Source organism: Rhinolophus ferrumequinum, chromosome 8 (genome assembly GCF_004115265.2).
Source record: "Rhinolophus ferrumequinum isolate MPI-CBG mRhiFer1 chromosome 8, mRhiFer1_v1.p, whole genome shotgun sequence".
Lineage (NCBI taxonomy): Eukaryota > Metazoa > Chordata > Mammalia > Chiroptera > Rhinolophidae > Rhinolophus > Rhinolophus ferrumequinum.
Window position 1 is genome coordinate 19231313 of NC_046291.1, and position 26670 is coordinate 19257982.

The 26670-nt window shown below is 37.6% G+C and overlaps 1 protein-coding gene across 14 annotated transcripts in view; it reads left to right on the forward strand.

The window, feature by feature from the left end:
• Positions 1 to 503: 503 nt before the first annotated feature.
• FN1 (fibronectin 1) overlaps positions 504 to 26670 on the forward strand; it is a 66695-nt gene continuing 40528 nt past the window's right edge. For 12 of the 14 annotated variants that reach the window (XM_033112728.1, XM_033112718.1, XM_033112719.1 and 9 more), the window contains exons 1-18: positions 504 to 929; positions 1907 to 2035; positions 2913 to 3050; positions 4345 to 4476; positions 5426 to 5563; positions 7748 to 7906; positions 10187 to 10378; positions 11155 to 11334; positions 11963 to 12139; positions 13221 to 13373; positions 14670 to 14798; positions 15804 to 15947; positions 21328 to 21449; positions 23791 to 23971; positions 24166 to 24342; positions 25199 to 25327; positions 25433 to 25522; positions 26339 to 26533. In XM_033112728.1, coding sequence (XP_032968619.1) covers positions 788 to 929; positions 1907 to 2035; positions 2913 to 3050; positions 4345 to 4476; positions 5426 to 5563; positions 7748 to 7906; positions 10187 to 10378; positions 11155 to 11334; positions 11963 to 12139; positions 13221 to 13373; positions 14670 to 14798; positions 15804 to 15947; positions 21328 to 21449; positions 23791 to 23971; positions 24166 to 24342; positions 25199 to 25327; positions 25433 to 25522; positions 26339 to 26533 — 2707 coding nt within the window. In that variant the 5' untranslated portion in view covers positions 504 to 787. The remainder of the gene's footprint in view (positions 930 to 1906; positions 2036 to 2912; positions 3051 to 4344; positions 4477 to 5425; positions 5564 to 7747; positions 7907 to 10186; positions 10379 to 11154; positions 11335 to 11962; positions 12140 to 13220; positions 13374 to 14669; positions 14799 to 15803; positions 15948 to 21327; positions 21450 to 23790; positions 23972 to 24165; positions 24343 to 25198; positions 25328 to 25432; positions 25523 to 26338; positions 26534 to 26670) is intronic. The other 2 variants (XM_033112726.1, XM_033112731.1) reach the window with 1 other exon arrangement.

Here is a 26670-nt window from a genome sequence, read left to right on the forward strand (position 1 = left end):
GTGGTGGCTACTTTATGGCTTTTTTCCTTCCCCCAAAATACACTCCAGTGAGCAGAGATTTTTTTTTTTTCCAGAGATGATGAAATGTCCTCCCACCCCTACCCCCCCGCCCCACAATAAGAAAGAAAGGGGAAGCGGGGGGGGGGGAGGGGGAAAGAAGGAGGAGGCCATGCAACCCCTTCTCTCCACAGAACTCCAGCCCCTCCCTTTCCTCCCTCTCTACCCTTTTCCAGCCGCTTCCCATCCCTCCCCCTCAGCCCTAAAAAAGTTGGACGACCGCAAAGGAAACCGAAAAAAAGTTCTCTAGCCCCAATCCTGGCGGGCGATCAGCATCTCTTTTGTTCGCGGCGAACCCACAGTCCCCCTTACGTCACCCGGAGCCCCAGCCAATCGGATCGCAGTCGGCGGCGGCGGCGGCGAGAGGAGGGTGGGGGGAGTCGGACCGGTCCCTCCTCCCCGACGCCCTGGGCCTCGCGGGGGGCGGGAGGGGACCGTCCCATATAAACCCAAGCTGTCCGGGCTCGGCCGCCCGCGCCGGCTGCGTTGTACCGTGGGAGGAGAGGGAACCCCAGGCGCGAGCCGGGACTTACAGCCACTACATCTCTTTCGTCCTTTCCTTCCCCTCTGTCCCTCTACCCTTCCCTTTCCCCACCCTCTGACCCCTACCTTCGTTGAGGCTTCAACCCCGGAGGCACTGGAAAGGACTCCTCCCGCAGGTTGCGAAGGGAGCCAAACTTGGTGGCAACTTGCCTCCTGGTGAGGGCATCTCTCCCCGCACGGTCTCAAGATGCTCGGGGGTCCGGGCCCCGGGTTGCTGCTGCTGGGCGTCCTGTCCCTGGGGATAGCGGAGCCTGGAGCCTGGAGGAGCAAGAGGCAGGCTCAGCAAATCATTCAGCCCCAGTCCCCGCTGGCTGTCAGCCAAAGCAAGCGTGAGTATTGACCGCGGGGCTGAAACAAGCTGTTGCAGGGATGCGACCATAAAGCCAACCAAAGTTGTGGCTGAAGTTTTGCGCGCGCGCGTGTGTGTGGAGCGCGTGCACGCCTGAATGGGAGAAACTGGCTGTGGACACAAAAGGGTCTTGGTTTGAGAGGGCTGGTTCTGAGGGCCTAGGACAAGATAACACACTGGAGGATAGGGGCTCTGCGATGTCCTGCTGTGCTCTTAACAACTCTCTTCATTCAGGTCGTCCTCCTGTGGATTCAGTGAAACGTGTCTTTATAGAGAAAAAGAATGTGCACTTTTAAATTCTCAGTTGGGCTTAGTGTGGTCCTTCCTATTTTTTGTGGTACTAAGTAACTGGTTAAATATTTTCAAAAAGGGGGTGGGAAGAAGGTGGCTCCATAGCTATGTTGTTCCTTACTAACTCGAAAGAGGTGATTTAGTTCAGATGGCCTTGGGGGCCCTTCAGGCCTTTTAGGACACTTCTCTAAGAACCCAGATCAGAATTTGTCTTGAAGTTTTCCAAAGACACACCCTCCCTTTGCCTTGGCTAAAGGAAGCTGCTTAAAGTTGCCCTCTTGACTTATTACCCCAGCAGAGCACTGAAGTTCCTTGCTTATTTTTAAATGTAATTCCAGTTATCTGTTCTTCAAAATGTTTCCACTGCTTTGATGTAGACCCCTGGCCAGATGGAAATGACATCATTGGATAACATTTAGCTAAGTTAAAAGAAAGGGGAAAAAAGAATACCTAAATGTATACGTGTATAAATTGTGGTTAACTCTCTAGCTAGTTTCTATAGCTACATTTTAGTGGACTATTGCTTTTAATTTTCCTAGTCTTCTGACGATTAACTTATTTTTCTATATTTGTTGCTTAGGCTCATCAATTTAGTTGCGCACGAAAATTCTATAATTTGGGAAAAGGGGCAATGCAAATGTAACGTTTCCCTTCAATTATTTACAGCTGGTTGTTTTGACAATGGGAATCACTATCAGATAAACCAACAATGGGAACGCACCTACCTGGGCAACACCTTGGTTTGTACCTGTTATGGAGGGAGCCGTGGCTTTAACTGTGAGAGTAAACCTGAAGGTAAGTGGTGGGGAGCCTGGTAGTTAGCATCTTGTAATAGATGGAAAAATGGTGCTTGTTAATTAAACTTAGCATTAGTAGTAAAAATACATACACCATTTTCCAATAGAATGATCTGTCATTTCCTCTTTAAAACATTTAATAACTGCTTTCTTCTTTAAAACAAAAGGACAAATGTATCCCCAAGTCGTTTTTTCTTGTTTTACTCTCCCAAAGGTTTTGATGAGAAAATGAAAGATTTTCCAAAAACACTTGCTTATAAATTTTAATTAATTAGAAAGTAATTGCAAATCTTAAACTGTAAGATTATGGGCCAGAAAACACTTCAGGCACTGTATTGTAAAATGAATTTTTTTTTTTTTACACAAAACCACTTCAAAGTTCTCATTCCTTTGTGACCATCGATATGTGTCTTGTATATTATAGCAACTTCTACAGAGAAGCACAGATGAGGCTAAAATGGAAACCGTAGGATTAACAAGTGACTGTGCCTGGTGGGGGTGGAGCTCGTCAAATTGTTTGCTTTTTATGTGGACTTTGGTTTGTCTTTCTGAGTCAGAGATATGAATCTGAAGCCCTTCCTTCACACCTCTGGCCGATCCTAATGGAGTGCTTCATATGGCTTTTTCTTCAGGGCCTGAGAATCCTTTACAATAGAAATTAATTTACAGAAAATTAGAGAACTTGTCAAAGTTCAAAAGCTGAGGTTTTATTGGTAGTTACGATAAAATCTAGGTCTCCCACTTCAATTTTTAAAAGTTCTTGTTGTGCTGTGCTACTCATAGAGTGGAAAAGTAAGTTTTCCTTCTAATGAGTTAATGGGATAGAAAAGCTTTTACATATGTGAGGCTCACGTGGACTTTCCTTCTCCTCTCAGCCGAAGAGACTTGCTTTGACAAGTACACTGGGAACACTTACCGGGTGGGCGATACTTACGAGCGCCCTAAAGACTCCATGATTTGGGACTGTACGTGCATTGGGGCTGGGCGAAGGAGAATAAGCTGCACCATTGCAAGTAAGAAAGACATTCTGTAAAATGATGGTAAAATATCGTACATGTGAATTTCTCCATTGCTGTCGCCATCACTTTCTGTTATCCATGATCAGATAGTCCTAACTTGGGGATTTACCCCAGGTGACTAGCTACTCTCATGTGGTCAGCCAACTGGTTCCTGTGCTTCTGGAAGATGAGCACAGGTAGAATCAGTGTTTAGTCTGGGGTTAAGAGTGTGTCTGTCTGTGTAAACATAGGGTAATCAAAGTGGATCTCCTCGGTTCCATTCCAGTAAGACATACATGCTTAGAGGTATCTTCGAGCCAGACAGATCATATGATTATCTGCAGTAACTGGAAAGATGGTCATGAAGAGTGAATTAGCCATTGTACAGACTGCTCTGCTTGTTTGCAATGCGGACAACTCTTGCATCCCACAGAAACATCCCACAGAAAAGTCTGGTTTCTTTGTGACCAATAGTTTATACCCAGAAGGCGGATCTCTCTATTCCCAGGGAGAATATGAAATGATTAGTCTAATAATGTGTCCAGCGTACTTTGGGGACTGGGTTGATTCATGAATCCTAGTTTAGCTCAGGCACTCTTTCCAGTATGATTCACTGTGTTACCAATAGATTCTATTAATATAGCATTTATTATTATTTTTTTAATCCATCCTTAAAAAAGGATAAGTCACTTTAAAGGCTTCTGTCCAAAAGAACAAGTCAGTCGCTTGTCAATAGGTGCAATCAGCCTTCCCCATACTTGATGCCGGGGTTTATCCAAGTTTATTGGCAAATCTTAAGTCAGTGGTCCATAGTATTTACAATCTAGTGGACAGTTTAGCCATTGGATGTGCCATTGTGTTTAACAGCCTAGAAAAGTACCCAGATTTCCACACTTGATATGTGTACATCTATTGCTTTCTGCCAAAATGACATTTCTAACCTAGGATAAAATATAGACTCTCCACACTCCTGAAAGCTGAAATACTATATGCGATATGGCTTTTTCACTGAATTAGTCTCGGGCTTAACCTACTATGTACAAGTGGAGGCCATGCCTACCAACCTTACTTTTCTGCTTTAGGACCCAATTTCCTGTAATCCCTCTGGGGAACCAGGATTTATGACCTTTTTCTTTGCCATTCAATTTTCTCTGAGGTTTCCCATTGTGCTTAAACAAAACATTTAATCAAGTGACCCCAAGTGACCAGAACTGTTTTCTGTGTCTTTACTTTGGCTAACCTAAGTACCTTATTCTTTTTCAAAAATATTTCCTGTCCCACTTTAACATTCACTTTTTATCTTGAACAGACCGCTGCCATGAAGGGGGTCAGTCCTACAAGATTGGCGACACTTGGAGGAGACCACATGAGACTGGTGGTTACATGTTAGAGTGTGTGTGTCTTGGTAACGGGAAAGGAGAATGGACCTGCAAGCCCATAGGTGGGTGACTCTTAGGGATGCATAAGGGGTGGGAATGAACCCAAATCTGCATGGACAAGAGATCTGAATTCCAATTCAAAAAATAATGAAATGGGAATTTTATTTTAAATAATGATATGTTCTATAATCCATAGTCTTAAGGAATCAGTTTGGAAAGTACTCACATTGTATAAAGTCTTAATTTTGTTTCAGAAGCACAAGATAGGGTTGAAAGAGTTAGGAAGAAATCCTTTTTTTTGTCTAATATCTGATCTCCCATTTTTCCTTGGTCAAGATAGAAGTTATTTAAAAGAAAAAAAATATGATACTTTTGACTTTTTTTTATTGGTACACACTGGACTGAAACACAAAATTGTGTGTGCTCTGTCAAACCTTAGTAAGTGTTTTGTTTTCTTTGTGAAATAAAAATTGTTGAGTTTCATTTGGTCTCAATCCTCAGTTGAACTCTATAGATAGAAATCTAAAAGTTTCTGGTTATAAATTTTACTCTACTTCTTGTTCTCCAATTGAGAAGCTTTTATTTTGCTTTGTATTATTGTATTTGTTTTTACAGAAATCCAATTTTTAAATGCTTTCCTGTCATTTTTTTTTAGGCATTTATAATTGGTTATTCATAATTAGGTTGGAATTTTGCATCGTCTCCCACAGACTGGATACATACATAGATCCTTTTCACTTAAAATACTGGTGTGAAGAAGAATGGTGCTAGCTGAAACTACACAGTCCATGTACTTATTAGGGGAACAGAATTTCTGCCTGCCAACTCGACTTGAGCTTTCTTTCTCTTTGGTTACTTACAGTGTGCTTAGTTACAGGGCATGCCTTTCTTTTTGAACAGAGTACCACTTAAAAAAATGTGGCTGGATTTTTGCTTACACAACACACTTTAAATTACAGGGAGGCTGCACAATTTAAAGTAACCCCTTTTTTCCTCCACATTTTCCTACAGCTGAGAAATGTTTTGATCATGCTGCTGGGACTTCCTACGTTGTTGGGGAAACCTGGGAAAAGCCCTATCAAGGGTGGATGATGGTGGACTGTACTTGTCTGGGAGAAGGCAGTGGACGCATCACCTGTACCTCTAGAAGTATGTTTTAGGTCTTTATTTTAAAATGAGTCCAGGTATTATTTTTTGAATTCCTCAGTGTAATGTGATGTCACTTAGAACACACCCAACACACCAACGTGCTTTGGTATCTTTTGGATTTCAAGAAGAAGTCCATAACCAACTTGTGATGCTTCTTCAAAGAAGACTAAATTAAAACAAAACAAAACAAAAACTTAGTTCAATAAGGACTTAGACCATCAGCTACCGAGAAAACACCTTAACATCCATTTAAATGCCAACCGGACTACGGACATGAAGATTAGTTGCAAATGCTTATCTAAATCATCGCTGAAACATTTTCCCAAGTATTAAGAACAAAGATCATTAAAATAACATGCAAATGAATCTTTGGGCATGTGGGTACTATTGGCATACATTGGAGCAAAGCTCTAAAGTTTTAGGTTTCCTTTCATGTTTCAAATTTAAATAAGATATATACATAAGCAACACTGATGAAAATAAAAAGTAGTTATCCCATTGGTTAAAATTATGTGTCTACCCTGGGGTTAAAGAGAGCATCTCTTACCCAAAGCTCCGAAATAGGCTTATTAGTCCTGTAAAGAAGCTGGTCCCGAGGCCGTGAGATTGTCCGGAGGCCTTCCTTCTTTGTCGCCTTAGAGGTTCAAAACTTCATTTTTGAAACTTCAAACTAATAGCAACCATAAAGTTTGTTGAAGCAAAATAGCCATTAGCTATTAGTGTTATAAATAAATTTAAAGTCAAATCTAAATATTTTCTTGCCTAAAATATTTAGCCATCTTAAAATGTTTATCGTCCAAATGTGAACTCTTTGCTAACAAAAAAACGAAAAGTCTCTCATGGAAAGTGTTAACAATTCTGACCAAATCTTTCCCAGAAACTAGCTGGCTCATTAGATCTTTTGCTTTTGAAATGTTATGATGATCATCAGACTTGGAAGACCTTGGTAGCAATGTTTTAATTTAAGACAAATTAGATGTCTGACTCAGACTCTTATCTATTATTTAAAACTCTTCCAACAGCAAGTTGGGAAAAGTTTCTCAAAGAAAAGTCATTTATTTTATAAAATTTTGTAAGTCCCTACTTTGTACAAGATGGTATAGGGAGGCAAAAGTGAATTGGACGTCAGCCCAGTCTTCAAAGAGCACTTAGTAAGTAGGTCAGGGAGAAGAAAAAGGTTTTTATATTCATCTTCTACAAAACTCAATATTAAGGACTGTGAAACAAATACTGAAAATAGTGCTATGAAGATTCAGGGGGAGATAATACTTTTAGCTGGGGATTTGGAAAAAAGCAGTATCCCGTCATGGGATATTTATTCAAACCTCCATTCTGATGGAGGGTGAATGTGGGTGTGTATTTAGGTGCATTTACATCAGCTGTCTATTTTTTTCTTACCCAAAGCAGGGATTTTCTGATTCACAAATCAAATCTGCCACACTCACATTGTAGCTTATGGGCAAAGCCGTATTATAATTGAAACAATGTATTTGCCAGATAATTGAAAACATAGACTATTCGTGATTTAGTTATAAATTATAATTTCACTTTAATAATCCCACTTTCCCATTGGAGAGTTAACAATGAGCAACTCAAAAGAGGTCGTTTTTGTTAGTGATTTCAAACAGGTGCGTGTAGGAGGAAGAAGAGGCCATTTTAGTCAAAGAAGTTGATTGTCTCCTGTATTTTTCACATAACTAATGGAGAAAGAGATGCGGCTACCTTTTCACAGCTTCTTTGGGGCAATTGCGCTTTTGAAACCTACTTGCATCTTTTTTGTTTCTATTTTTCTATAGAAAGTCCTCTATTGAAAGGCAGGTCATATACAGTAATTACTGGGAGAGACTGAGAAGGAAAGAGAAGGGAGATAGAAAGCCAGAGAATAAATTTGGTCAAAGGAGCAATGTGAAAACTATAAAAAAATAAAATGAACGAAAGATGACAGAAAAGTATTTTGGCAAACAGATAAGTGGAACTAGACTAAATCATACAGCTTTCTTTCCACTGTAGCAAATGTAATCCCATTTTTGGAAGTTTAACATGTGTGGCACCACAGCTGAATATAAACATATTACCAAAAAAATAGCTTGCCAAAGCTTTACTAGATTCTTTCTTTAGGTTTGAATTGAGCGGTTGACAAACTTGACCTGGTTTACATATTTAAATTATTCCTTTCAAATACAGATAGATGCAACGATCAAGACACTAGGACATCTTATAGAATCGGAGATACCTGGAGCAAGAAGGATAATCGCGGGAACCTGCTCCAGTGCCTCTGCACAGGCAATGGCAGAGGGGAGTGGAAGTGTGAAAGGCACGCGTCTCTGCAGACCACATCCACCGGTAAGGCGCAGAAGGGGCGGGCTAGAAACAGGACAATGTTTCCAAAAGTATTTCTGCAAATCCATCTTTCCCTTGACATGCCATTTAAGGATGATTTGTAATGTTTCGGCTAGTAAGCTGAGTTCTTTTACAGATTGTTAATTAAAACTTTATTTAATGTTAAGTTTTAAATTTATATAAAAATGAAACGAAAATGGATCTTAGGGAAAAAAAGCAGTTTTAGCCCCAAGAGGTCAAATTGATGTTTAAAAAAATGCTAATATCATAAAACCTACATAACTTTATATATATATATATATATATATATATATATATATATATATATATATATCATAAAATGTACATAATTTGTGTATAGATAGATATAGGTCTATCTATATATGTACGCATACAGCTACACACATACATACATGTGTATATACATTTTATATGTCTAAAGTGCATTTTAATGGAAACGAGAGTTAGGATGAGTTATACGACTACTTGATTCTTCTTCTAGAAAAGAGGAAAAAAGTACATTTGTTCTTTTTTCAGAATGGAATATTTTTCTTTGTACTGACATTCAGCTCTTTTTGTAGAAAACAATCCTTTTTGTATGGTTTTTGTATGGTTTTCATGCTCTAGCAAACTTTGTTGCATTCCATAAAATAATGCACAATCATTTTCTTCATGTAGTGGCATTCACAATTTGAGAAATTCACTGGGGGCCTAGAGGTGGGAATGAATGGCACAGTATCCATTCTTTTAAAAGGAAGTTTTAATTATTTCTGATATAAGAGAAAGATCTTTGCATTGTAGCCTCTTTGGTCAGAATCAGAAGAAAGAATCAAGGAAGGGTGTGTACTTCTGTTATTATTCTTAATATGTTTTGATTAAGTTTTCACTACGTGATGTGCTAGCATTGCTGCTTAGCCTCTTAGCAATCAGTCGTTTAGCTAAAAATATTAATTACTTGCTTGGATTTTTCTCCTCTTGATGAGTTTGTATCTTGCTCTGAGCACTTCAAAGGTAAGCAAGATTAGATTTCGTAATATTTTTGAGTTATTTGATTATTATCAGTAAAATTACTGCTAACCCAAAAAAGAAGCAATTATGAACGTCAAGCCACTGAAATAGTTTAAAGAGGTGGTCTACATTAGATGGGGTAAGAATGAAATAAATGTTACCTATTTTTATTACTATTACTAATATTATACTGAAACATTTCCTTATTCAACAAAGTCTGAGAAACCCGGGATTAAACAAAATAGAATCTACATTTACAGGATCTTTATGTTCATTTGCATTCTGACTCTCCCAGGTGGGCTGTATGTATGCAGACGCCTTATTTCCCCAATATGTGTGATCTTGGGAACCATTGTCTGTGAAGTATCTTGGGGTTCTAGTGTCCAGCATCATTTAGGGAGATGCTGAATTCAGTTTGCCAGTCATTCTAGCATCAGTTCTGACTCTACCCTGCTGTGGGCCTGGCTTTCAGCACAACAGATTCCCAAAAGTTTTAAGAAAAGAGTGTCACCATCTGTTGTCTTACCTTGAAAGGAAAGGTGTTTTAAGAAGATTGCCTGGTTTTAGAAAAAAATACAACAGATTCACAAATAATCCTGAGGACAAACAAAATGTAGAAGGAGGGGCAACTTTCTGAGAATCCAGTATGGCTGCCCAGGGCACCCTCTGATGAGCCCAGAGTTGCACAGATGGCAAGAGGTCTGCTACAGAATGGCAGGGACTTCTCAAAACAAGGTCAGGAAGAGAAATGCCCAGATATATTGGGCTTATGGAAGCTACTAAGAGAGGAAAGATGAGGTGGACCATTCCAGGTGAAGAGAAAAGCATGAGGTTAGTACAGGGTACATAAGGGAATGATGAGTAGCTGAGTGAGAACAAGGCATAGAGCAAGGAAGGAAGTGGTTAGAAGTGAGCTGGAATGAAGGTAAAAGTGAAGGATTGTGAAGGCATGGACCATGAGCTTCCTGGATTGAGTAAGGAGTTGTTGAAGGTATCTGCTCTATTGAGTGGAGGAATAATGTCTGTGATTTTAAAACATAATCCCAGAAGCTCCGGATGAGCTGGAAGATGGAGACTATTTGGTAGACTTTGTGGATTATTTCGTAGGCTGAATGCCAAATTGAATGCAGAATGGGAGGGATGTTTCTTTCCAGTTCCAGGTCAGTAACCATATGGATTTTAGAATGATCTGCATGGCACCCTAAAGATCCTGACTTCAGGAAATAATTATTTTCTCTTGTCCAACTTTGTGACTTTCCTTTCTCATGCCCTTAGGATCTGGCACCGTCACAGATGTCCGAATGGCCATTTACCAGCCCCAGCCTCACCCCCAGCCTGCCCCATACGGTCACTGTGTCACAGACAGTGGTATCATTTATTCAGTGGGGATGCAGTGGCTGAAGACACAAGGAAATAAGCAGATGCTTTGCACTTGCTTGGGCAATGGAGTCAGCTGCCAAGAGACAGGTCTGCATTATCTTTTCAAAAAATAGTACTGATAACTTTTTTAAAATTAGGTTTTGAAAGTCAATACATTCATTTACCCCAAAAAATGTAAAACGATTAAACAAAGAGGAAAATCTTATACTCTTACCACTTGTGATAATAGCCCGGATTAACCTTTGATATATTTTCTTTCAATCTTTTTAATCTGGCTACTTTCTTTTCTGTAGTGAGGATTAAACTGTTCTGTATTGTCTTTATTTGTCTAAAATTTTGTTACAAGAGCACTGCGTTCTGAGTAACTATAATCATCCATGTTTTATACTCCATATCGCAAATTTCTAGAGCCTTGTGATGTAAACTTCCTTCAACAACCTAATGCATCCTTCTTGGCTATAAAAGTAGTAGTCAGTAACTATAGCAATAACAATTGGTGCACTTGACTTTTCCCCTAGAATAACCTCATGTATTAATTCTTATGCCACCAACAGAGTCATGCATATGTCTCCATTACCCTTTGAGCAGCCTCCTTAATTAACCTGCATGAATATAGCTTTAGAAATGGAGAAACTGAGGCATGGTAGCAGAGGTGATAACAAAGGATGTCAGCAGAGGAAACAGGTGTGGCTCTAGCCACAGAAGACATGGCTTCCTGAATAATGCATTTTGACTGAAATTAACCAGATAATCATCTGTATTTGCAGCATAACTCAGTCTCTCATTTATGGTATAAATAAGCAGCTACCGGTGGCAGGTAAATGCAGCTCTACTTACTGAGACCCTTTTGGTTATGCTTGCAGCTATAACACAAACTTATGGTGGCAATTCAAATGGGGAGCCATGTGTCTTACCATTCACCTACAATGGCAGAACTTTCTACTCCTGCACCACAGAAGGGCGACAGGATGGACACCTCTGGTGCAGCACGACTTCCAATTATGAGCAAGACCAGAAATATTCTTTCTGTACAGACCATACTGGTGAGTATTCCCAGGAGGAAACACAGCAGTGAGAAAGAACCATTTCTCACGCCTTATTTTTGTTAGCCAAGCAAGCTAGCCATTAATCTTGAGGCTACGCAAGGAATACCACTTTTCTTCAGTCTAGACCCCAGAGACATGGAGCTAACTCTGGAGTTAAAGATCCTTTCATGGTCCACAGTACCCTTGGGAAGTGACACCAAGGGAAAAGCCCTCCAATTCGTTTATTTCTGACACATGGGGATTATGATGTAACTAAATATACTTGTATATTAAAACTAGTATGTAATCTCATGAGGCTGAAGAATACATAGGATGGATGCCTGAGTGTTTTTGCTTCTCTTCTGGTTAAAAAGCTGTGTTTTATTCATGTGACCATTTAATTTGGGTGAGGTGAGTGGCTGGGAAAATGAGAGTGAAAATTGGATTTTCATCTATTTTGAAGCTGAAGGTGAATATGCTGAAGAAGCTTAGAATTATATTATCAGTCATCTTTTATTCTGACATAGATTCTGTAAATTACCTGCAGAAACCTGGCTCTCAGAACATTTCTGTAGTAATTCCCCATTGTACATTGGAAAGCTCAGTTGTAATTTTTTTCCTCTTATCTGTGTATTGTTGTGGGCAGTTTTGGTACAAACTCGAGGTGGAAATTCCAATGGTGCCTTGTGCCACTTCCCCTTCCTGTACAACAACCAGAACTACACTGACTGTACCTCTGAGGGCAGGAGAGACAACATGAAATGGTGTGGCACCACACAGAATTATGATGCTGACCAGAAGTTTGGATTCTGCCCCATGGCTGGTAAGGGGAAGCCCTTGTAGACAATCATTTATGAAGTAAGACAGAAGAGTGTCCACTTTACTCCTGCTTTACCCATTAAGACTTAATTTTGAGATAGAAAAAGCTTTATGTGAGATATATATATATACACATATTAATTATAGAATTATTTATATAACTTTAAAATCCCATCGATATGATTTAATGTCCAAAAATATATAAATATAATAAAGAATACTTTTTAAAATGTCTGGACATTTACATGTTGCACAGGCTTGTCTTTTGTAAAGGGTGCACAACTAAATAGCTTAAAATATTTCCAAGGTAACTAACTGCAATAGTCACAGACCTACAATATTTACACATGATTTTGGGTTAGCTGACATAAGCGCTATCACTTATTAAATACCAAAATGACCAAAACTCTGATTTTTGACAAGTAAGGGATCTTTTTTTAAGGGCAGGTGGGGTGGGGGGGTTCTAGTTTATATGAATGGAGAAAAGTGTACCAATATCTTTTATTTGTTTTCAAATTTCAAGAACGTCATAGATTACCTTTGATTTTTCCAATTGTAGAAACAAGAACCTGTGTGTTGTGCACTGTCAAGTAGGACTGTGAAGCAATGAAACATAAGAAGAAAACTATTTACACTTCCTTTTATTTCTCTCATTTCAACAAAAGAGAATTTTGGACTTAAAAGGGAAATGCGCTTTAGTTTACAATTCTACCCATAAACATAGTTTCCCTTTGAGCTAGAATAAACTAGAACTACAAAAAGTTCTGGGACAGTAGTCACGTCCAGGGGTCTAGAACAATGCAAACCCTTGTGTGAATGTGTAGGTATCCTCATGGTTTCCTCCCCTAACCCTTCCTGTAATTATTCCCTACAACATATCTCACCTTTGGACTATGTTTTCCTCTCTGGTACTCAAAACTCAACACATCTAGAACAGCACTGACTCACATTTCTCTGAGGCACATAAGACTTCTTTCTAAGTGAGAGAGCTCTTAGGATGATCAAAGTGGACTGATGATGTTGTCTACTTTTTTAGACCTGATGATCCTTTATCACGTGTACATTTCTCATCTGTCTCCAAACAGCCCATGAAGAAATCTGTACAACCAATGAAGGGGTCATGTATCGCATTGGAGATCAATGGGATAAACAGCATGACATGGGCCACATGATGAGGTGCACGTGTGTGGGGAATGGTCGTGGGGAATGGACCTGTGTCGCCTACTCCCAGCTGCGAGGTATGCTTGCTGAGTCATGAAAACATATGAAGGGACAAAGGGTAAGGGAGGCAGACTTTTATGTGAAAACTTGTACTTTACCAAAAGCAGAAGAAATATGCAATGCCACTCCATCACTTTTACTGTGCTGGGTAAGTTTCACATTTTAGACAGCCAGTTAAGAAAAGCTGGCACAACAATTCTAAGATTCTGAAACATTTCCAGGATGTAAGTACTTAGGCTGAGCCAAAAAGTTGACTTCAAAGGCTAGAACACCATCATTTGATCCTTTTAGCGTTTCGTTGTGCCAGTGGATTCATGTCTAGAAATGATTGGATAATTTCTGTAAAGAAAAGAGACTTTGCTATTCTAAAATCAGATCCTTGCAGATCTGAATTTAAGGAGACAAAACACCTAGAGAGACCAATTTCTTTTGTTGAGAGCAGTTTTTCCCCTTGGGACTCACGTATATAATATAGGGATATTGATTTATTGGAACTATTTGAGTTTTTCTACTTCTTTGATGTGAAAAGTAAGATTTAGGTAGAACTCTGAACTAATATATAGTTCATGTAGCTAGCGTGGTGACCTTGGCCTGAACTTGTTCTATTTTAGAGAACATTTTTGTGTGTTCAACGAGTAAGACAGCAGTAATAATAATTATATGTGATGTTGCAGAGATGAAAGGGATCCTAGGTAGGCACACGGACCGACTCCTCATTTTGCAGATGAAGGAGCTGACCCAAAGAGAGAAAGCAGTATTCTCAGGAACACTCTGTCAGAGAGTTAAGAACAGAGTTGGCATACTGTTTTTTAACTTTACAAATGCCACAGATTTCATTTTATTTCCCAAATCCAAATATCTCCCCACCTCCACCATTTCTGAGATCTGACCATCACACCATGCTGGGTGCTATATAAATATGTTTAATCTTCCTCCAATTTATCATAACAAGCAGATATCTAAAGAGCATTATGAACTAAGCAAAAACTTTTCCAAAAGTAAGACATGTGTATTCATTCAAAAATTGGTTTTCCACAAGAAGGGGTATTTTACCATGTTCTTTAGGGGTAGATATTTTGACCTCTGTCATTTATTTACAAGTTTCTGAGACAGAATTGTTGTGTGTGCAATAGTTGTATTACTGACTAAGCTGTGAAAAAATATTTATTCTATGCCAGTAGAAAAGTTGTTCTCATGGGAGGTGTTGATAATTTAGTGGAAGGAACTCTGTAGTTTGGAAAGCATAGCTTTTTAAAATTTCATCAGTGAAACTTAAAAAAAGTTTTCTACCCACTCCACTGTTTCTTAAATAGATCAATGCATTGTCGACGACATCACTTATAATGTGAACGATACATTTCACAAACGTCATGAAGAGGGACACATGCTGAATTGTACCTGCTTCGGTCAGGGCCGGGGCAGATGGAAGTGCGATCCCATTGGTAAGTCCCTTGGTCTCTAGATGGATTTGGCCACGGAGAGTAGTTAGAGAGTTTCAAATAAGGAGAGCTGTTTGATGTTACATGATTGAAGTTGGATCCAGACTTTGATCAGTGGCTTTCAAAGAGCTTTGCAAAGTCTTTCTTTTAATCCTGGACTAACATATAATCTTGATATTGGTAGTCGTGTATTTTTGCTGAATCTGGTGACAAATGCAGATTCATTTTAATGAAATAAAATACATTCTTTGGTTCTGAATCATAAAGATAGTCCATGTCATGAGAGAGAACTTTGCTGACTGTGCAATTACATGGGCAAACGATTTTGCCAGTAAATACCTCCCTCCAAATACTTTATTTTTCTTGGCTGCCCTTTATAATAGATCTAAGCAAATAGTGAAGGTTGAGCCTTAGAAGAACTGTGTTACTGGCTTTAAGGTAATCCATTAATATTCCTTTACTGAAAGAGACAGGTTGCTCGCTAAGAAAACGAACTGATCAGATGAGTTTGTTTGACCTGCGATTGCCAGCGCTGAGTGGAAAAAGCCTGAGAGGTTTTCTTAGAAACTGCTCAGCAAGTATTCACAGTTAAAACCTTGTTCATTTATTTACGTGTAAAATAAAGTCCTCCAATTTTTGAAGAAGTGTTTAAAGTGATATTTTGTCCTTGCTCTTCAAATGGCAAATCGTAAATCGGTTGCATTAATATGGGTAAAATACAGTATCTGATTTATTTTTCTAAAATTAATATTCAGAATATCAATATACACTGAAATCTAAATCTTAGAATTTTTACTTAGGAATATTATTCTTTTAGAAACTAAATATTCTTCCCAATGGGTCCTTTTTTTGTTTTTTAACCACTAATTGTCCTGTGTGGTAAAAGATACGAGCAAATTATTTTTGTAACCGTGTATTTGCAGTTTTCTATTAATAATGAAATGTTCTATCATACTGAAATTAAATTTGTAAGTTTTAAGTCTTATCTTTTACTTGTATGTATTTTAGACCAATGCCAGGATTCAGAAACCCGAACATTTTATCAAATTGGAGACTCGTGGGAGAAGTTTGTGCATAGTGTCAGGTACCAGTGCTATTGCTATGGCCGTGGCATTGGAGAGTGGCATTGCCAGCCTTTACAGAGCTATCCAGGTGAGAAACTCTATTACTACAAATTGAGAACTGTAGACTGGGTTATGAAAACAGGACATCAGTGTTTATTAATATTCCGATGCCTAAGTTGGACTCCCCTTACTTTCCCTTCCTTTTCTTACATCACTGTCTAACAATCAATCAAATTTTTGACTAAAATGATTTTCCTTTCTCCCCAATCAAGTAAAAGATCTGGAAGGCTGTGCCTGTATGTAATCTGTTTCTTAACACTGTAAAACACTCCATGAGGTTAAAGCACTCTGGCTAATTTCATCTCACATCCATACACGGAAATAGAAACCATGAGGTGAGCTATGCTGAGAGGAAAAGGTTGGCGTTCTATGTTACGGTTCTTAACAGAGAAGTTGGATAGAGAAATTACATGAAATAACAATATAGGGTTGTTCATTCCACATTCTACCTAGTCCCTCTTTTTGTCAAAAATTTCATTTGTTTGATCAATTGGAGTGTGCAACAAAGTATCCTGGGTCAAGTTGAGTAACTCGGTCGATTCTCTGCCCAGGCACTTCAAATACTCTCAAATGTTTATTGTTGGGTTTTTTCAGGTCACAGGACATAATACTTCACTGTAGGTGTTGTTAATTCATTTTAGAAAAAAAGATTTTGAATTTAATTGCCACTGAGTGATTAATTATAACAAAATGTGTTGAATGATTTAAGTCTAATTTTTAGGCATCAGTTATTTGAGCAACTATTGAGGTGCAAAGCCTCCTAGACCTCTGTTAACTTTAGACTTAAAACATAGCCTACATTCAGAAACAAAGAGAAATTTTCAGGATGACAGATCTGCCTGCGACAGATATTAAGATTAAGTTAATTAAGTCCCTCCATAACGTGATAAGAAATTCACTAAAAAACAAGATATGAAACAATTTGGCCAAAGCAATGTTTCCCAAGACATGGGTCCCAGCTCTGTCTATGCTTCTAAAGAGATACATGTCAAGCTTCATTCATTATTTCCTCATCTGTAAAATGGAGAGATTGAAGTCCTTCCAGAACTAACAGTCTAACAATCTGGGATCCTAATATCCACCACCCAGATATAGTCTTCCTATGACCTTTAAAGAGATCCATTGTCCCCAAGTCTCAGGCTCTTAAATTGTATTTCCTGGTGAATTTGGGTATAAGAATCATTTAAAAAAAATTTTATTTAGTAATTTTTAGGAGTCTGATTGCAGAATTACTGTAAGTTCAGAAAGCACGTAACTGAGTTTTTTTCTTTAATTATGTAATCAAAGGGTAGAAACTTCTTTAAAAATGCTTTCTCGTTTCTATGTTTCTGGTTGTCATTGGTGTGGTGAGGCAATCTGTTGAAAGTGATTTCCACCTCAACAATTTAGAGAGAACGTTTTTTTCTGTCTTTTAAAGTAAGCCTATTCCCGTAGCTGCTGCTGGAAGCATTTCGGTGGACATGTCAGAGATGAAGTCTAGATGGGAAGGAATCCTTCTGTGTGGAGTTTTACATGTTGACCTTGTTTCTACTCTTTAAAAATGGTAACAGTGCAGCCCCTTGACATAGGGGACAGGGGATTGGCACTTCCCCTCAGTGCACAGCTTATCTGTGTGCTGGTCTGCTCAATAATTCATGTCTAGCATGTGAGGCTCTACGAGTGTGGGAAGAATAGAGGAACACCAGGTTACCGATAGAGTGTCTCTGAGCTGTGCCCTATTTGTTCATCCTACAGAGGACTTGGTAGAGTTGTCCAAACTAACAGAAGATAAGAGGTATTTGGTATGTCAATAAACAACAAGGAAAGCACAGATCTCAGCAAACAAAACAGAGAAAAAAAGACTGAGTCACAAACCCATAAATGTTTAACTTCTCCAGGGTCACCGTTACTGGAACTTACTCTTTTTGACCTGATTTTAAACTGGTTTTAACATTATACACCTTGTATCATATCTTTACTTAACTAGTTTATTGTTAGCCTGATCATATTGAAGAAGAGAAGGAGTAAAGTTTCACAATGGTGAGTAATTGCTCAGTTAGGTTAATTTTAAAAGTTTTACCAACTAACTGGTATCGAAAGAATTATCAAAATTTCCAGTCTACATAATATAAATGATGTCAGAATTTTCCGATTTTCCATTGTGAAATCATATGCAGAATAAGTTAGAGAATAGTGATAATGGGAATTTAATTGACCTTACAAATAATGAACACAGTCTTTTTACTTTCTGGACAGAAATGTGCTAAATGCGTGACATCCCCATTGCTTTTCAATGCAGTTCCCTTAAAGATGAGCTGTGATACAAACCTGATATTGAAAACAGTTTCAAACCAACACTTGAAGTTTTAGAAAAAAAAGAAATTTTGTAGTTTTGTTCCTTCCCTTGGGTCAAAAATCACTGAGTCAGTCGCCTTTTGCTTTTCCAACTCCCTTCTTTATCATCCTCCTTGTGGACCTAGGAGCTTGATTAGACTTAAAAGTAGACAGTAAAGGTCATTTGTTTGTCTAAAATTAATCTTAATAGGCGTTTAACTATCATAAACTTTTAAAAATTAAAGACAATTTTTTTTTAGAGCATTTTTTGGTTCACAGCAAAATTGAAAGGACGATACAGAGATTTCCCACACATGAATTCCACACGTGCCTCCACACACGCACAGCCTCCTCTCTTGTCAATATGTCATGCCCCACCAGAGTGGTACATTTATTACAGTCTGAACTGACAACATTATCATCCAAAGTCCATGGTTTACATTAGGGATCGTTCTTGGTGTTGTATATGCTATGGCATCATAAACATTTTTCCCTCAGAATCATGAATGCCAAACTAAACAAAACACATACTCGTGCCAGGTCTCTATTTATTGGAGGAAATTATAATAAGATTTCTTTAAAGGATCAATATTTAAACAACCTTACACCAATTACTGTAAATATTTTAAGGACATACTGTTGCTATATTTACTGTTTTACCTGGAAGTACTTTAAATATTCATATCTCTAAAATTTTGCTTCAGTGTTTTCTTTAAAAAGTTATTTACGTTTGTGAGAATCTTCATATACAAAAGGAGTGATTCAGAAAGGAACATGGACTTGACTTCTGCCAATTGAACACGCATCCTGCCATGTTCTGTGAAATATATATTAATTTAGAATGGAAAATTGAGAATTTTATACATGAATTTTGGAATTCATTTGGCTCAGACTTGTATTAAATGAATTTAAGATTGAAAGAATATTTGTTACTCTTTAACTGACTGAATTATTACCAGTGTGAAAGCAAGTATATTATTGTAGAATTTTTGTGTCTACATAGATTTCTAAGTCGTTTATTTGTTCTTCTAGAGAAAACTTTACTTTCAAAGAGAATTTAACAGCAAAGTGAATAAATTTGAAATGCAATATATTTTTTAAGGGCTTTCAGAAAACTTAAATCTGTTAATTTGATGAAATGTTTTATTAAACGTGCAAAATTTTGCTCTGCTTTACAGATTGGCAGTTAGAAATTCTTGGAAAGATTATTTTAAGGAACTTTATTTTTAATTCTAGTGAGTTGAACATTGATTGACATTATAAAAAGACACTGTTTGGGGAAAAGATAGTGTTCTGTTCTGCAAGCATAAATTATTCACTTATTTCATTATCTTGAATTGAGTCCACACTGTTAAGAAATTAATTCCACTTCCCTTATTTTGCTTTTTTTTTAAAAAGAACTAAAATCATACTTTAAGTCAAGATGTGGAAATACTGAATTTAGTATATCCTGTAAAATGTCATTTCAATTGATGACTGCTTTAAAAAAAAAAAAGTTTTATCTCTTAATGATTTGACCACACAATGGTATGATTTTGGAGTGTATTTACTGAATAAAAATACATTTTCCCCCCAATTGATAGGATGCTTAAACTGATGAGAAGTAAAACTGAGCCTTTAATTAGTACTTTTGTGTATTTGTCTAAGAGTCTACCCTATTTAGAAATGTGTTTGTTTTACATCATGTCATCTGGCCTTTGGAATGTTGTTTTCTTCTTAGGTGGTAGATTCACTCTTGATGAAAGCCTCCACAAACCAGAATTTGCTTCAAAGAAGCTTAACTTAATAAGTAAATGAAATTTGTAGTCTGTATTACATAATTTGTGTTATAGTAGTTTCACAATTTTGTTATAATTCTTACTTTGAAAATGGAGAAGAAAGCAAACTAAGAGGCATATTTTTAAATGTATTTTATTTGCTACAAACGAGTTCTATTTGCACTTTTCATGTGAAGAATAATAATTTATCAGCTAAAAAGGGAGTTGTTGCATTGATTTCCAATGTCATTATGTAAAAGATTGATTCCCAGATAAGTTTTATTATATTCACATTTACTGATAAGCAGAACTGTCTTTAACAATGGCCATCCATACACACTAAATTTTAAGTCAAAGTGAGTGAATACCCGCCATAATCAAATCTCACATTTTAAAAAATTTTATTAAATTTATTGGGGTGATATTGGTTAATAACATTATACAGGTTTCAAGTGTACAATTCTATGATACATCACCTGTGTATTGTGTTGTGTGTTCACCATCCAGAGTCAGTTCTCCTTCCATCACCATATATTTGATCCCCTTTACCCTCATCTCCCACCCCCCAACCCCCTTACCCTCTGGTAACCACTAAACTATTATCTGTGTCTATGAGTTTTTATTTGTTTGTCTGTCTTGTTTGTTCGTTTGCTTTCAGTTTTATATCCCACATGTGAGTGAAATCAGATGGTTCTTGACTTTTTCCATCTGTCTCATTTCACTAAGCATGATAGTCTCAAGATCCATCTATGTTGTCGCAAATGGCAGTGTTTCATCTTTTCTTATGGCTGAATGATACTCCATTGTATATACCGTGTTTCCCTGAAAATAAGACCTAGCCAGACAATCAGCTCTGATGTGTCTTTTGGAGCAAAAATTAATATAAGACCTGGTGTTATGTTATGTTATGTTGTGTTACGTTATATTACCTGATCTTATAGTAAAATAAGACTGGGTTTTTTAATTAATATAAGACCCGGTATTATATTATGTTATGTTATATTATATTATATTATATTATATTATATTATATTATATTATATTATATTATATTATATTTAAGACCTGGTCTTATAGTAAAATAAGACTGGGTCTTACATTAATTTTTGCTCCAAAAGACGCATTAGAGCTGATGGTCCAGCTAGGTCTTATTTTTGGGGAAACACAGTATGTACCACATCTTCTTTATCTAATCATCTATTAAAGGACATTTTGGTTGTTTCCATGTCTTGGCCACTGAGAATAATACTGCAATGAACATAGGGGTACATATATCTTTATGAGTACGTGTTTTCAGATTTTTTAGGTAGATACAAAGTCTCACATTTTCATTTTCAGGCACATCTGGTCCTGTCCAAGTAATCATCACTGAAACCCCCAGTCAGCCCAACTCTCACCCCATCCAGTGGAATGCACCAGAACCATCTCACATTTCCAAGTACATTCTCAGATGGAAACCTGTGAGTATGCCACCAGAAACTTGCACACTGACTCTCTTGAAATTAACAAATTCTGAAAGTTTTTTTCAGAGCAAACAGATCTGATAAACTATCCATATAACATTTATATTTGTTTAGTAATGAAACAATATGTGATCAATCAATTGTATAAATTTAGCTTTTTTGATATTCAGAAGACTTTAGTTCTTTATGTTAGATCTTTTTAGCAAGAATTTAGAAATTATAATGCTTAAAATCATTCTTCCTCAATATGGGAAGAAAAATCTAAAGTTTTTGTATGTTTTATAACCCCATCAAAGGAAAAAAAAATTGGCATCATTTCCATATTTGGGGGAAAAAACAGCTATATTAATACTCTCTTTTGGTTCACTTTTTAAGCGATCGTTTCTTAAAATCTTACTTTTGATCCTCTGAAGTTATTTAGATAGAAGGGAAAGAGATGATGACAGAGAATTATAGATGAGGAATGACAGTTTGTTTATTTAAAGAATGAACCTTGTAATTTTCTAATAAGAAAGGTCTAGAAATTGAAGAAATCATACTAAAGAGGATATTTTTCTACTAGGCTTTATTTTCTATTATCATCTCATCTGCCCTGCTATAGCTCCAAAATTCATGATTCATAATTTGAGAAACACTATTTTAAACACAGGAGAAAAATGTCCATTTTAAATTACAGCTATTGAATTCTGGAAATTAAAAACAATGTAAAACAAAAGAAAACATTTGAGCAACTCGTGCAGTTGTATTTAAACTCTTCAGAAAAACTTCAAGCTGTTGAAATCACTTTCACGCTCTTGGTAATGTCCATAGTATATTGAATCACCATTTGCAGAACTTTGTTATCTAGTGATGTTAGTCAATGAAATCAATATATTTTTTTCCCCTCTAACACCTTTTTACCTCTCATCTTTTTATCTCATCACCAATTTTATTTACTTTAAACTTAGCTCTGAAGTGTTATGGAAGACTACTGTAATAAAAGACATTTATAGATAAGTATAAAATGTACATTAAATTGGAAAGTCTTCAAAGAGTGGCAATAATGAATTTCTTTGAGATTTTTAACAATTAAAAAATTTCAGTGTTGTTGAGACATTTGACCTGAATCTCTTATCCCATCCCCAGAGACATTGTATTATTTATAACTTATGCCTACAATTTATAACATTTACAGTATTCAATTCTCATCAACTCTCAAAAAGGTTTTTTTCAGGATTTTCCTTAATGTATGTGACCTGAGTGTTTATTTTCTACTATTTTCTTCTGCTAGCTAACCATAAAAGTTCACATCAAATAAAAGACTTATCACGAAATCTGAGCTAATTGTAATGACAAATTTCAATTTTTTTCATAGTATATTTGAGTTAAAATTTAAAGAGCCCTAGGATCACTTTCATTTATTTCAAAAATAGAAATGGACAACTAAATCTTTGAATATTGAGGGACTGGTTGATAGGCTAATTTAAAAAAATAATTGGGCGTTAAAAATGTATTTTGACTTACATTAGTTTAGAATAATTACAACTTAAAACAATCTTACCTTGTCTGAAGTAAGGATATTTCTTTTCCACACATTTTATTGCAATGAGTTTTGTGATCCATGACATGTTAATGAAGTTGAACAGGATGTGAAAATGTAAACTGGAAGCCAAGAAGCAAAGATTAAGTAAACTGAAATCTCATTCTTCTGTAGTCTTGCCCAAAGTTGGCTAACCACTTTCATGGGGGTAGATTATATCCAAGAACGAGTCATAAATCTAGACGAGTTGAACCTTGTATGTGATGGTCCCAGGAACTGACTCATGAAGCAGTAGGATGCCTTTGACAGTTTCTGCAAGGCAAGAAACTTGAATTGTATCCCACCAAGCGAGAAATAAATATATGGCTTTCCTTACTTCTAAGAGGAATATATCTCTGTTCATTGTGGAAATGAAAATATCGGGAGAGGCAAAACTTGGGTTTATCATATTATGTTGATGATATTAAATAGTCTGGCAAAGAAGGAAGGTGCCTAGTACCCACAAAACTCTGTTTCTCCATCTAAAAGATGAGGACAATAATATCATTAACTTGGAGGAGAGGGCAGATAAAGATTAAATGGAAGAATGCAAGTAAAAGAGCGCGGGACTTGGTGCATCATAAGCTATCAGTAAATGTCAGCGATAAAAATAATTACCATTACAATTAACATGCTTTGCTACATGTCCATTTCCTAATTCCAGTGTCCTCCATAATGAAACTGCAAAGCTCCCTAATTCTTCTTTGATGATTACACATCATCTCTGAATGTTCTTCCTTGTGAATACTTGTATGATTTTTTTTTTTTTTTAAATTTTAGAAAAATTCTCCAGGCCGCTGGAAGGAAGCCACCATTCCAGGCCACTTAAACTCATACACCATTAAAGGCCTGAGGCCAAATGTGGTATATGAGGGGCAGCTCATCAGTGTCCAGCAATACGGTCAAAGAGAGGTGACCCGCTTTGACTTCACCACCACCAGCTCGAGCACAGCTGTGACCAGTACGTACCCCAGCCATTTGCATGTCTGTGCCTGAGTTTCTCCGAGTTGGGCTCCCCTTAGGAAGCACTTCTCTTCACGATTCATATTTTTCCATGGATGACACCCACATTTTTCTTTTGAATTATATTCTACAGATGATGGCAAATATTCTTGATGACTCAAGTCTCTCTTTCTGCTTTCTGTGACTCCCTAGGCAACACTGTGACAGGAGAGACAACACCCTTTTCTCCTCTTGTGTCCACTTCCGAATCCGTGACTGAAATCACAGCCAGCAGCTTTGTGGTCTCGTGGGTCTCGGCTTCAGACACCGTGTCAGGATTCCGTGTGGAATACGAGCTGAGTGAAGAGGGAGATGAACCACAGTACCTCGGTATGCTAAATGGGTTGTCATGACAGGTTTTAGTGGTTGTTGTTGATCGTGCATAGGAGATGGCATCCAGGCAGGTGGTCTGTGAGCTTTGGAACTAGTTGTCAGCTCAGACTGAACAAACTACCCGCCAGTATGAGGAAGGAAAGTGACTGACCCTTTCTATAGCTGAGCTGAGTTTTCCCCCAGCCATGCTCACATTTTCCTGGTCCCTGCTATGAGCTGCATATGTGTTTGTGCAGGCACCGGTCCATAAAACAAAAGTGTTTTCTTTATGGAAATAATTGCCAGTATAAGGATTGGAGTGGAAAACATTAGCTTTGGGGGTACACAGTACCCTCATTCATGCTTTTCAAAGTCTGATGTTTAGAAGCCTTTAAAAAAACTATTGTAGAATAATCTACAGACTGAGAAGTACACAGATCGTAAAAACAGAGCTCCATGGATTTTTATAAAGTGAATACACCCACATGACCAGCCCCCAGATCATGAAAAAGAACATCCCTGCTACCCTACTCCCCATCATCTCCTGCCCAGAAACACTACCCTGACTTCCAATTACTATGTTTACAATGGACTATGTAAGGACGATGCTTAAAAGAGGATTAGGTTTACAAGTCTGGGGGTGGATTACAAAAGTTATGCATCTTTAGAGAACAAATTTGGACAATGAAATAAAAAGAAAGAAAAACTATCCCATTGTGCATTGATAATTACTGAGTATCCATTAGTACATTTCCTTCTACTCTTCCCCTGTGCCTCATGAATATATAGTTTTTAAAATAATCCTCATAGGCTGTGGAGTCATTTGTGGGATTGGTGCACCCTGATCAGTCATCTTTTCCTTTTTATTTCAAAGATCTCCCAAGCACAGCCACTTCTGTGAACATCCCCGACCTGCTTCCTGGACGAAAATACATTGTCAATGTCTATCAGATATCTGAAGAAGGAGAGCAGAGTTTGATTCTGTCTACTTCACAGACAACAGGTACATGTGTACCACATGGTGTGAAAAGAATCTTTTTCTGTAACACAGACCTGTAGCAGTATTTCCTGACTGGTTTCCTCTTTGTTTCCTTTTTCTCTTTGTTAGCACCTGATGCCCCTCCTGATCCTACCGTGGACCAAGTTGATGACACCTCTATTGTTGTTCGCTGGAGCAGACCCCAAGCACCCATCACAGGTCAGCTTAGCTTCCTCTTCTTGGCTGCCATGTTAATTTTGATGGCATTAATAGGTGAGGGAATAGATTCTGATCTAAGGGCTGGCATATTACTGAAATCTCCTATATAAATGCTAGATTGGGTAGAGGTGTGTGTGTGTGTGTGTGTGATATTAATTAAAAATGTGATTATTTTCAAGTCTTATGGATCATTTTCCCTTGAATCCATTTTATCAACCCCTGCGCGCGCGCACACACACACACACACACACACACACACACACACACACACACCCTCTACAGCCAGCTCATTGATTTGTTAAACCAGTCATTCCCGTGATTGAAGAGGGGTAATTCTTCTGAAAACCTCACTCTAAGATTTGTTCTTAAAGAGATAGCTGAGTTGCTTTCTTACTTAGCTCAGTAGGTGACTCAACTGTCTCCAATGTTCCCAAAAGACTCCCAGAATGCTAACAACAACTCTGTGCTCAGGGTGGGTCATGAATTGCTTCCATCGTCCAGAGCACAAAGAGAAGATCTCTGTTTAACATGAAGGTTTATTTTCACCTCGTGGCTTCTCTGATAGACATTTATGAAAGATTTTGGGTCTTTAAGGATGATATTTATTATTAAAAAGTTGCGTATGTTTGTTCTTATTTTATCTTTGTGCTGAATACTTCTTAAAAGAAGTGGCAACATTGAAAGAGTCAAAAAGAATCATGAGTTCTTAACTAATCAAGCAAGATACTAAAGGCTATTGAAAAAGGAGGATTTATGACTTTTTACACCTCTGTTCCATCAAACAGTGTGTCTTACTTTTTTCTCATGAATCTGTAGGATACAGAATCGTGTATTCACCATCAGTAGAAGGTAGTAGCACAGAACTCAACCTTCCTGAAACCGCCAACTCCGTCACCCTCAGTGACTTGCAGCCTGGTGTTCAATATAACATCACTATCTATGCTGTGGAAGAAAATCAAGAGAGTACTCCTGTTTTCATTCAACAAGAAACCACTGGTGTCCCACGTCCAGGTAACTTCAAGACACTTCCTGTGGTATCTTATCTCTTAGGGCTTTACAAGGTAACAAAACCATCCTTGAATTGTAGCTCTTTCATTAGCCTGCTGGGGAGGACCAGAAGTGTAAGAGGCAAGAATTATTGTCTCTGT